This window comes from Monodelphis domestica, chromosome 4 (genome assembly GCF_027887165.1).
Source record: "Monodelphis domestica isolate mMonDom1 chromosome 4, mMonDom1.pri, whole genome shotgun sequence".
NCBI classification, from domain to species: Eukaryota; Metazoa; Chordata; class Mammalia; order Didelphimorphia; family Didelphidae; genus Monodelphis; species Monodelphis domestica.
Genome location: NC_077230.1, coordinates 110669565 through 110682179, shown reverse-complemented (window position 1 = coordinate 110682179; position 12615 = coordinate 110669565). Strand labels below are relative to the sequence as shown.

Sequence of the window (12615 nt, the reverse complement as noted above, 5' to 3'; positions counted from 1 at the left end):
CAGATAGCTTATACTCTACTGAGGAAAATCACATGTATTCACAGAAGTCTTTCTGCTCCTGTTCCTCAGATTGGAGCCAGTTGGAGTTCTGCATTGTTCGTTGCTGCCAACTAATCTCACGCTCGTTCTCCTCTTCCAGGTCATCAGCCAAAAAGAAACAGACTTCTTCTTTGACTCCTTAAGGCAGGTGTCTGACTGGATAAGAAAGACCAAACCCACAAAAGAAGGTAAAGGGAGGAGGTGCTCTCCATCCTCCAAGAGCTGGAGGGTGAAAATCACAAGATCTCCATCCTGAGAGTAAGGGAGATATGAAATAGAATCCTTGAAGCCAACATTTTGGAGCTGAAAGGGACCTTTGAGAGTATCTGTTCTGACCCCCTAAAAAATGTACGTGAGCACAAGTGACTTTCCCAAGGTCACACAGCTAGTCAGCATCACAGCCTAGGTGGTATCCCAGCACTATTTAGAATCGCTATTTAGGACCACAGGGGTTTTCTGGGTCAGCATCCAGAGGAAAGCTGGGAAACCTGTTCCCTAGTTGCAGATTCAAGTGGGAAGTAGCTTAGGTAGCCAGAGTTTAGACTGTTGATGTGTGTGGTTGTGAATGGATCTAATCAGTGTGCATGTAAGTAGCTTTTGAGAGGACGGAGAAAATGACTTTTTTCTCCTTGACTTATTGGTAGAATGGTGGGAAAAGTGTTCAGGACTCGGATTACTGAAAATAAGAGTGTTTGCCCCTGTTCTCAGCTCTTAGATTGCTCTGACTAAGCCTTCAGGGGCTCTTATGGAGGTGGGTTGACTGGGGGGGGACAAGATTCTCTAGGGACTCCCCCACAGATTCAAGAGACACAAGGAACAACTTCGGTGATCAGTTAGTCAACACATTTCAAGTAACAGCTGCCCTAAGGGACTTCTAAGGTACCTTCCAGTGCTTTGCTTCTGTGAGTTGTTCAGTCATGTCTGATGCTTTGTGACCCCATTTGGGATTTTCTTGGCAAAGATTCCAGAGTGGTTGGCCATTTCCTTCTTCAGATCATTTTACAAATGAGGAAACTGAGGCAAACAGTGTCCAGTGACTTGCCCAGGGTTTGAACTCAGGACGATGAGTCTTCCCGACTCCAGGTCCTGCCTTCTGTCCTCTGTACCACCCAGCTAGAGCTGTATATGCTAAGCGCCCTAGGAATGGGACACACAGTCAGTGCTTGGAGACTTTGGGGTAGGGAGAAATCGCTGTGAGCCAGGATGGTCAGAGAAGAAAATGCAGAGCTAGAGTGATCGATTTTGACGTCTGAAGACCTAGAAGTGAATCTTGACTCCACTACCTCCCACTTGTGTGGTTTTAGCTAAATGCTGGATCTCCCAGAACTTCAGTTTCTTCAGCTATAAGATGGGGAGTGGGGAGAGGGTATTGGACTAGATGACCCCGAGGGCCGTTTCCATCTCTAAATCTATGACCCAATGAAGGCAGAACAGGTAGGATTTGAATTATCTTAAAATACAACTTCAATTTTCAAACCCCCAAAATAAACATGGGTGCAGCTAGGTGGTTCAATGGATTGACAGCCAGAACTAGAGATGGGTTCAAATCTGGTCTCAGACACTTTCTAGCTGTGTGACCCTGGGCAAGTCACTTAACCCTCATTGCCTAGCCCTTGCTGCTCTTCTGGCTTAGAGCCAATAAACAGTATTGATTCTAAGATGGAAGGTAAGGATTTTTTAAATTAAAATAAACTTAAGCTATATGGCCCTTTCGGGGCAGGGAGGATCAGGAAATTGATGCCATGGGAGCTGAAAGAGACTAGGTATGGGAACAGAGGGAGAAGGGCCTGAAATGACACCAAGCCTAAGAGGATGCAGCAGGTCCTAAAGGGACGGATGGGCATCCGCTGAGCTGAACCCTGCCCAGAGCCCTGGACCTGAGGAGGCTGCCTGCCTGCCTCAGTAACCCGGACTCTTGGCTCATGACTCTAACCTTGTTCCCTCAGGAGCAGCAACAGTAACCCTGACTTACCATGTGTACTTCATGAGAAAACTCTGGCTGAACGTCTTCCCTGGAAAAGACTTGAATGCCGACGTCATCCTTCACTATCATCAGGTAAAAGGACAGCCTGACAACGCGCCCTGGCCCATAGAGGACTGCAGAGGAGAGAGGAAGAACCAGCGGCTAGGGTGCTCTGGGGGGAACTTCGGGGAGGAGGCTGCACTGCACTGACTCGTTCATTTAGCAAGCCTTTATTAACACTTTGTATGCTCCAGACAATTTTTAGAGCCTCAAGAAAAAAAAAAGAGAGAAAAGAAACTATTGAGCTGGCTTTAAAGGGTGGGTCTTATTTGGACAAGTAGAAAGAAGACAGAGAAGCATTCTAGACAGGAAATTCGAGTGTAAGCTGAGGCTGGAGTGAGCCTCCGCTGGGGCAGGGGCGTCCATGTTAGGTAGCATTGGATGGTGAGGATGGAGAAGCAGATTGGGGGCAGATGGTGAAGCATCTTGAATTTGTCAGAAATGAAGTTCTTAGAGGGTCATATAGTGTCCATGAGCTCAGTGGATTGGAGGAAGGAGATGGGGAACAGGAAGCTAGGTCATGGAATATTAAAATTAAGCCTCATCTAGTCCAGTTCCATAATATTTTACCTATGGAAGAACTGAGGACGAGAGGTCAAGGAACTTTCCCAATTTCACATAACTAAAAATGACAGAGCCAGGGCTAGGAACCAAGGCTACTAATTCTCAGACCATATGCTTCCTAGAGGCCCCCAACCCCCTACTACATTGAGACTTGAATAATATGTGTGTTGTAAGCCAAGAACTGACTTCTAAACCAAACAATTTAGCTATTTTGTTGTTGTTCAGTTGTCCAGTTGTGTCTTTGTGACTCCATTTGAAGTTTTCTTGGCAAAGATACTGGAGTGGTTTGCCATTTCCTTCTCCAGGTCATTTAACAGGTTAAGAAACTAAGGCAAATAGGGTTAAGTGACTTGCCCAGGGTCACACAGCTAAGAAGTATCTGAGACTAGATTTGAACTCAGGGAGTTGAGTTTTCCTGACTCCAGGTCCAGCACTCTATCCAATGCATCACTTTCATTCTGTTGTACCAAAGGAAGTAGAGAAACTCACATTCACACCCATAAGCACAGAAACATAAGCACAGAAATGTTCACAGCTGAGCTACAACTAGCCGAAACTGTCCTGGGGGCCAATCAACTTAGGGATGGGGACAATTCTGTCTCGGTCCCAGTGCCAGAAGGGAGCCCTGTGCCAGGCACCATGCTGAAATCTATCCTTGGCAATCCATTCATTCTCCACAGATCCATTTTTAAAGAGCAGATCTCCCTGGGAGAAAAGATCTATTGAAGCTCTAAGACCTCTCTCTAGTCTAGATGAATTTCTCTGCCATCTATCTACTGGGATGGGAGAGTGGGTAGAAAACAAGGGAGAGACAGAGCTTGGGAGCAGTATGGCAACAACATGAAGGGTCTCCACAGGGAAACTTCTACTTACCAGTTTTGCTAAGGGGCCAGGCAGCCTTCAGACATTAGTATGTTCAGAGGAAATGTTCACTTTTAATTGCCTCTGTGTGTGTGTGCCAGGAACTGCCCAAGTACCTGCGAGGATTCCACAAGTGCACCAGGGAGGATGCCATCCAGCTCGCAGGCCTCATCTACAAGGTCCGGTTTGACAATGACAGGTCCCAGCTAGCCACTGTCTCCAAGATCCTGAAGGACCTTGTGCCTGAGAATCTGATCCGATCAATGTCTTCGGAGGAGTGGAAAAAGGTCATGGTCTGCCCTTGGGAATCCTCCTCCCTTCCCCAGAGAGACGTTGTGCTGAGTAATCTGCTGACCTGGGGGAGTGTAGGAAGGAAGGAAGGAAGAGAGGGAGGGACGGAGGGAGGGAGGGAGGGAGGGAGGGAGGGAGGAAGGAAGGAAGGAAGGAAGGAAGGAAGGAAGGAAGGAAGGAAGGAAGGAAGGAAGGAAGGAAGGAAGGAAGGAAGGAAGGAAGGAAGGAAGGAAGGAAGGGGGGAGGGAGGGAGGGAGGGAGGGAGGGAGGGAGGGAGGAAGGAAGGAAGGAAGGAAGGAAGGAAGGAAGGAAGGAAGGAAGGAAGGAAGGAAGGAAGGAAGGAAGGAAGGAAGGAAGGAAGGAAGGAAGGAAGGAAGGGAGGAAGGAAGGGAGGAGGGAGGGAGGGAGAGAGGGAGAAAGGAAATCAGTTCAGTAAAAGTTACCAACACATCAACTAAGGCTACCAGTATTTGCAATGTTCTACACCCATAGATCCCCCTATGTGCAAAGAAGGGAGAAAATGTCCATTTTCTTATCTCTTTCTTCAGTCAAATTTGTTCATTACAGTCTACTTTGTTTCTAGTTCTTTGCAAAAAAAGTCCTGCTAGGATTATACTAGGCATATAAGGCCCTTTTCCTCTCTCCTTGTTCTCTTTGGGGTATATGGGTTAACATGGGTTAGATGCGGTCGATCTGTCCAGTCTTCTGGGGTTCATGAAGCCAGCATGATAGCGCATCCTCTCCAGGCTCTGCATAAGTAGTTCGCAGTTACTCATGCTTATATCCCTGCATCCCCTTCCTTTACAGAATATCTTTGCTGCTTATAGTAACTCTGAAAAGAAGACAGTGGATGAAGCCAAGGTGGCCTTCCTGAAGATGATTTACCGGTGGCCCACTTTTGGCTCAGCCTTCTTTGAGGTGAAGGTAGGTTCTGCTTCAGACCCCACCAGTCCTGGCTCTCCCAGGACAGAATCTCATTCATTGAAAAAATAATTGATGGAGGGCAGCTAGGTCACTCTAAGGATAAAGAGCCAGACCTAGAGCTGGGATGTCCTGGGTTCAAATTCAGCCTTAGATACTTCCTAGCTGTGTGACCCTGGGCAAGTCCCTTAACCCTCCTATTGCCTAGCCCTTACCTCTCTTTTGCCTTGAAACCAATACACAGTATTGATTCTAAGACAGAAGGTAAGGGTTTAAAAATAATAATAATTATTATTGATGGGGGAAGCTAGGTGGCTACTTCCTAGCTATGTGACCCTGGGCAAGTCACTTAGCCCCAACTGCCTAGCCTTTCCGGCTCTTCTGCCTTGGAACTGATACTTAGTACTTAGTATTAATTCTATGACAGAAGGTAAGGATTTAAAAAGAAGAAAATTGAGGGATATGCATCTTCCCTTGCTGCTAATGCCTTTTCTTTTTCCAATTACCTTCACCCACTCTGTATGTCTCCCATAGGTACCTAGTTATTTTTTATTGTTGCTCCCATTGCTGAGGACAGCCAGTGTTTTGTTTTTTTTTTTACTTTCTTTATACCCCCAGCACTTAGCACAGTGCCTGGCACCTAAGGGCTCAATCAATTTTTTGTTGATTGACTGACACCTATGTGCAGAGAGCAATGCTAAGTATTTGTAATAGCCTTAATATTAAATGATAATCATAATATAATGTGTTGTTAATAAATACATAATTTATATATAAACAAGTATTTATACAAATAATAGATATATAAATCAAATATAAAAAGATTAAGAGTGATGACAATTCACTTGTATAGGACTTTCTCCCCACAGTAGTGAGGAAGTTGGTCCATGAATGATTATCCCAATAATACATGTATAATAACCCAGATCGGATGACGTGCCAGCTTCAAAGAGGGGAGGGGAGGAAGGAGGGAGACACCTTTGATGGTAGAACTTCAGAAAACTGAAGTGGAAATGTCATTACGTGGAATTGGTAAAAAAAAAAATTATTAAATTTTACAAATTTATAAAGAGTGATTATCCCCCATTTACAGGTCCTTAACCTGGTCCTTGGGGAAGTTAAGCTGGTCACCCGGAGTCACATGTCATTCCCCGGATTCTAGATTTAGAACTGGCCGGAGGCCCTGGGAGCCCAAGTGGCCTAAAGGCACGTGGGCACCTTACAGCCCAAGGCTTTACGCGAAGGGCCCACCGGTCTCGCCCAGTGTGTGTGTGTCCGTCCGCATGCCTGAGATCGCGGCTGTGCCCGCTCTGTTCCTGGGTGTCCCTGGAGGTGGAGGTGGGGGTGAGGGGAAGCGGCGGGGGAGGAAAAGCGGACTTCGCTCTCCCCTCTTTCTGGCAGCCCCCCTAGGGAGGGACTCGAGGGACTCGCCCCTCCCCCGCCCCACAAAGCGGCCGCTGGGTCCCTCCCAGACTGCTGGTGTTCTCCGCGTGGGGGGTGATGGGAGGCCCATCGGTAACGCCGGCTTCCTTCTCCATTTGTCCACTCCAGCAAAGCTCAGAGCCCGCTTACCCAGACATCATCCTCATTGCCATCAACAAGCGCGGACTGCAGCTCATCCACCCCAAGACCAAGGTCAGAGACCGGCGGGCCAGGCCGGGGCGGGGGTGCTGGGAGGAAGAGACGCGGCGCGGGGGACAGTGAAGGGGACCCACTCCCCGGCCCCCAGAGAGGCACAGGGCACCTTGTCCTGGGGGCCCGGTGCAGGACGGCCAGGATTAGCCCCTTTGACGGACGCAATGCCGGACCAAGACACCCAGTGAGAGATGGTGGCCCACTCGGCGCCCTGACTGCCGTTTTCATTTATTTTTAAACCCTTTCTTCCATCTTGGAGTCAATACTGTGTGTTGTCTCCCAGGCAGGAGAGGGGTCAGGGCCAGGCAATGGGGTCAAGTGACTTGCCCAGGGTCACCCGGCTGGGACGTGGCTGAGGCCAGATTGGAACTTCCCATCTCTGGGCCTGGCTCTCCACCCACTGACCCATCTCTGCCTCCTCCACATTTTTACTGAGGTTTCTGAGTCATGCCTCCGCCTTTGCCCTCCTCAGCTCCTTGAATGTCTCTCCTCTGTTCCTTCCCTCTACCTGCAGGAGGTCCTTCACACCTACCCCTTCAGCAAAATCTCCAGCTGGAGCAGTGGGAGCACCTACTTCCACCTGGTGCTCGGGAATCTCATGAAGGGGAGCCGGCTGCTGTGCGAGACGTCCCTGGTGAGCCCCCGAGGGACCCTGGGAACGCGGGGCTGGAGGGGCCGGGGAGAGGGGAGAGCCTGGGGAAAGGACGCGGCGGCTTCATTTCTACCAGGAACAAAGAGAAAGAAGTCCCTTCTGCGGGGTCCTACCGCGAAGTCACCCCCGTGGAGACGGGCTAGTGAAGGAGGAAAAGCCACAGGCAAAAGGGTCCTGTAAAGCGCAAAGACCCTCTGGGGCCCCATTCTCACTCCCCTCCACCCGCGCAGCAGGCCTGCAGTCGTGGGCAAGGCGCTTGTCTCACCCTGGCCTGGCTCCCGGTGTGGCCTCGGGCTCCGGGGGCCCCTGTGGGGTACAGATGTGAAGGCTTGTAAAGCACGGCACAAATGTTCCCTCGCTTGATCCTCACCCGCCTTGGGCCAAGCAGACGCTGGGCCGGGCTCAGGGTCACGGGGCTAGTCCGCGTCTGCGGCAGGACTTGAACCCCAGTCTCTCTGGCTGCAAGGCCGGTGCTGTATTGGCTGCCTCACCCAGCTGCCGCGTGTGCTTCATTCCCAGGAAGCTCCGTGGACACGAGGACTCGCCTAGTACGATATATTCAATGTATAAGCTATATATACTCTATATTAACACGGGCTACAGCAATATGGAGCGTGCATACATGTCCTGTGCACACGATACATACGCACTACATCCTGCCTGCTACATCACATATACCGCATACACAATACACTCACACGCACCGTGTGCCACATACACAGGAGGTGGTAGTGCACACCGTATGTGGTGTCTGTGTCATATGTGCGCTATATAATATAGACTGTATGTGCTATACCTAAGAGTTAAACTGATAGCCAATACTCCAAAAATATTTTCTAGAGTCTATCACTAACCACCTGAAGTAGAAGGAATAAAAAGGGAATGGAAGCTAAAAATCGAATCTGAGCCAGTTCTGCCCCTCGCCTTACCTCCCCTCCCCAGCATGCTCTCTGCCACAAGAGAAAGGCGGGGCTGCACCCACTGTCTGTCCTGCCCGTGTCAGCGTGTAATGTGAGGAGAGTGGGGTGCTGGGAAGTATAGTTCTGGGGCACAGCGACTCATTATATTTCCCGTGTGACCCTGGACAAGCCGCTTAACCCCGTCTGCCTCCGTTTCCTCCTCTGTAAAATGAAGACACTAATAACCCCGGCTTCCCGGGGCTGTTGGTAAGGCACTTGGCGGGCCGCTGGGCACACAGCGGGCACTGTATAAACGTTGCCCCTTCCCCGTTCTTGGAGCCCCTGCCGAGCACTCTGACCCTCCTGCGCCCCTCTGTGTCCCCATTCCAGGGCTATAAGATGGATGACCTGCTGACCTCCTACGTGCAGCTGCTCATGAGTGCGGTATCCAAGCAGAACTCTCGGACCTCGGACTGAGATGGACGTGGGCCCAGGCACACCAGCCCTCCGTGCAAGCCTCGCTCGTTGGACAGGGAGTGTCATCCCCGCAGAGAAACCCAAGTTCCTCATCACGGGAGGTCCTGCCCCGGGCAGAGCCTGAGCGGGGGGGCAGCACACGGTGAAGCCTGACCTGAGATGGAGCCTGAGGGGGGAGATGGAATGACCAGGGAAAGAAGCTGCCTGGGGGATGAGGGAGAGACAGCTACGGCCCACTCGTGCGTCCCGGGAGCCAGGCTGGTGCCAGGGAGGTGCCTGCCATCTGGGAACTTCCTAGGACCTCTCAGAAAGCCCAAAATATGACCCTCCCTGTTACACCCGATTGTATCCCAAGGGTGCCCATTTCTCTTGGGGGCATGACCAGCTCTCGAGGCACCGCCACTTACGTCCTCAGCTTCATCCTCAATTCTTTCTTCTCATGTATTCCCTTTATCCAATTAGGCACCACGACGTGTTGATTTTTCCTCCACAATTTGCCTCTCATTTATCCACCTCACTATATTCAAGTATTCATAACCTCCCAAAATAACTTCCTGGGCCCACCTTCATTGAGCACCAGGTCTAGAGGTGGGAGGTCCTAGGTGCAAATCTAGCCTCAGACACTTCCCAGCTGTGTGACCCTGGGCAAGTCACTTAACCTCCATTCCCTAGCCCTTACCACTCTTCTGCCTTGGAAGCAAACCTTAGTATTGATTCTATGAGAGAAGGTAAGGGTTCTAAAAAGAAGAGGGGGGGGCTTCCCAAAAGGACTCCCTGTTTCTAGACTCTTCCCCCTTCCAATCTGTCTTCCCCACTGCTGCCATAATAATTTTCCTGAAGCACAGCTCTAACTACTTCATTCTCTTGATCAGCACTCTTCAGTGGCTCTAGGATAAAAGTACCAACTCCCACTTAATATTTAAAGCCGTGTTGGCAAAGGCATGGCACGCATGCCCCAGCAAGCCGGATGGGGCTGCTTGGTTCCCGTCTCCTCTGCGCCTGAGGACAGTGTCCACCCCTCCATCCAACCACCCAAAGCGAGCACTTCCTCCCTCTACTCTCTGGGGAAATGCGAGGGTTCACAGGCAGTGTGAGGGTGCACCCAATCTCAAAAAGGCTTGCCAACACCGATTAAAAACCTTTCACAGTCTGGCTCCAGCCTATCTTTTCAGACATTTCACATTACTTCCCTTTTACACTCTATGTTCCCTTAGCTTAGAATGCTTTCACCCACCTCCATGCCTTTCTTTGCCTGGGCTGTCCCATCATCCTCATTCCCCACTCCCAGAATCTTGATAAGGTTCAATATAAGAGCATTCCTAATGGAGGCATTTCCTCCTTCCCCTACCAGTAGATAGTTCACTCTCTCCTCTGTCTTGTATTTGCTTATCTATATGAATATTGTTTGCCCCTGCAGAATGGAGTCTCCTTGAGAGTGGGAACTGGTTGTCATTTTGTCTTTGTATCTCAAAGACCTAACTGTGCCTTCATGCTGTAGGTACTTAGTGCCTAATTGAATTAAATTTAAATAAACTCATTCTGTCTTTGTGATTTCTTCACACTCAAATCCCTGAAGCCACAATATTTTGTCTCCATTTTTGGGCTCTGCATTTTAGCACATGTTTAATTTTTGTAAAGATATCCTGTAAAGCTGAGAAATACACATATTCTTTAATGGTCTCAGTCACAAGATTCCATGAATTTTTTCCAATTTAACCTCAACAGTTTGCTTAATTTTACATTTTTCTTTTTATTTCTCTTACTGTTAAGATTTATTCAGCTCTGAGAGAAGAACATTATATCTATAATTACTGTGTTGATGTCTATGGTTTTTTACAGTTTGGTTAACTTTTCCTTAATGAGTCTATCCTGCTATCCCATTCAGGGCCTATATGTTTAGTTGATAATGTTTCATTGTCTGTTGTAGCACTTTAAGTATAATATGGTTCTCCTGTTGATCTCCCATGACATTATGCATTTTTATTTTTTCTTTGAGCATAATTGCAATGCTTACTTTTTTAAGTTTATCTGATGCATAGTAAATGTTGTTCCAGCCCCTTCTGATCCTTTTCTATGTGCTCTTAATTTTTAGACCTTTTTTTAATGTAAAAAATTATTGGTCTTTGTTTTCTCATCCATTCTGATCCTCTCGTTTTATTGTTTAATTTTTAGTCATTTGCATTTGAAGTTGATATTGTTGGGCTTGTCTTTTTCTAAATCCATTTCTTTTATATTGATTGAATCATCTTTTTCTTTTAAATTAGCATTTTGCTTCAATGTTTGGTGTCTTATATTATTTTGATGCTAGTCTATTCCCATAGCACACCCCATCTCACTCCTATTTACTTACCCCAAGTTCCTTGATTTTATTTAAATTGTTCATTTTTCTTTCTTTTTCAAAAAAATCTGTTTCTCCTCTTCATTTCTTTCTCTTTCCTTGTTGGGCTAAGCCCCTGATTCAAAATCTTCCTTCTCTACTTCCATCCAATTTCTAGCTTCAGATAACATTCTTTTTTTGATCTCATTTCCCAATGTGGTACCAGTTTCCTTTGCTTTGGCCTCATTTTTCTTTCTTTTTACTCTATTATGAATTCTACTCTCCAATATATGGGCTATACCATACCTGATTTTTCTTTAGGCTTTCTGTCATGAGGCCATAGCTTCTCAAGTAATTTTATATTCCCTTCACCCCATTTTTGTTATGCATTTAGAGATCTTATACTGTCTTTTCTACCATGTCTCATTCTTAAAATAACAATTGATGAGGGAAATAGTTAAATGGAAGCAAATGGTGGGAGACAATTGATGTCTTGCATAATGAGGTCTGTTCCCATCCTTTGTCCTAACCACATCATTTCCAAGAGCAGGGTATCCTAACTAAACTCATTCCTAAGACCCTGGGGGCTGCCTGACCTTAAGGACTCCTATGTCCACTCTCTTGGGATTATATAATCCTAGAAAGGACAGCACTTTCTTAAAAAAGAAAAGAAAAGAAAAGAAAAGAAAAGAAAAGAAAAGAAAAGAAAAGAAAAGAAAAGAAAAGAAAAGAAAAGAAAAGAAAAGAAAAGAAAGGAAAAGAAAGGAAAAGAAAGGAAAAGGAAAAAACAAACAAAAAAAGGCCCTTCTTAGGGCAGTGGTCTCCTAATGTTCAAATTTCCCCTAGATGATTCTTAACCCCTTGTTGATTCTTACCACAGACATATACCTCCCTCCCTACCACCACCATGGGAATGTCTTTAGTGGTACCCTTTCCTTTCCCCTTCTAACCTGAGACCCCTCCTACAGTTCTTTCCCAATCCTTTCTTGATAATTATGCATCTAGGTGGTCTAATGAATAAAGGGCTGAATGTGGAATCAGGAAGACCTGAGTTTGTGTTTGCCTTAGGAACTAATTAGCCTATAAGAGTGGGCAAATCACCCCCTTCCAGCCTCAGGTTTAAAATAGAAATAATAATCACAACCTATATCACAGGTTATTCTGAGCATGAAATGAGATTATATAGACAGTGTGTTGCAAACCTTAAAGCCTTATATAAATGTTAGCTATTTATATTATTTACTTGTTTTTGTTTGGGAGATTTTTATAAATCAAATGTTCTCATCACCACCATGGTATTTTTGCAGAACTGCCTCAAGTGCCTTGTGTTCAAAGTCCCTCTTTTTTTCTATTTCATTATATGTTATTTTGGGTTCCGATTTGAACTCCTTTGGTTTTTGAAATATACTATCTCGTGTTCTTCTTTGATTTCTCACCCCTAAAATATAATTCTGAGTTAATCAAGTAGACATTCCTTCATATTGAAATGTTTTTCTCTTGGCTACTAGCAAAATGTATTGTTTGCTTCTGAAATTGTTAAATTTTACCACTACATGCCTCAGAGTTTCAAACTTGGGGTTTTTCTCTGGCAATAATCTATAGATTCAGTCAACCACTGCTTCATTGTCTATTTTCAAAAGTTCTGGGGGCAGTTGTTTGTTTTGTTATTATCCCCTGCAATAGGGTACTGACTTATCTTTCGATTGTTGCTTATTCTTCCTTTTTTCTTCTATGATCCTCTCTTATGTTTTATCTGCTTATGTCACATTTTTGCTCAGGTTTTCCCTCTTGAATTTTTTATCTTTCAACCTTTCTTCTTTCTTTTCAATTTTCCTCTTCTCTGTTTGGTCCCTCTCCCCACCTCTGGATTCCACAGTATTGGCCATCCTCAACCTCCTTGTGTTGTGTAAAAATTAAAATCTCAATAATAAAAATA

At 46.4% G+C, this 12615-nt stretch overlaps 1 protein-coding gene across 3 annotated transcripts in view; it reads left to right on the top strand.

Annotated features, from left to right (window-relative positions):
* MYO7B (myosin VIIB) overlaps positions 1-9899 on the top strand; it is a 145314-nt gene extending 135415 nt beyond the window's left edge. For all 3 annotated transcript variants that reach the window (XM_056793701.1, XM_056793703.1, XM_056793702.1), the window contains 7 exons: positions 140-227; positions 1986-2095; positions 3589-3774; positions 4586-4702; positions 6251-6334; positions 6849-6968; positions 8276-9899. In XM_056793701.1, the coding sequence (XP_056649679.1) occupies positions 140-227; positions 1986-2095; positions 3589-3774; positions 4586-4702; positions 6251-6334; positions 6849-6968; positions 8276-8362 (792 nt within the window). In that variant the 3' untranslated portion in view covers positions 8363-9899. The remainder of the gene's footprint in view (positions 1-139; positions 228-1985; positions 2096-3588; positions 3775-4585; positions 4703-6250; positions 6335-6848; positions 6969-8275) is intronic.
* The last annotated feature ends 2716 nt before the right edge of the window (positions 9900-12615 follow it).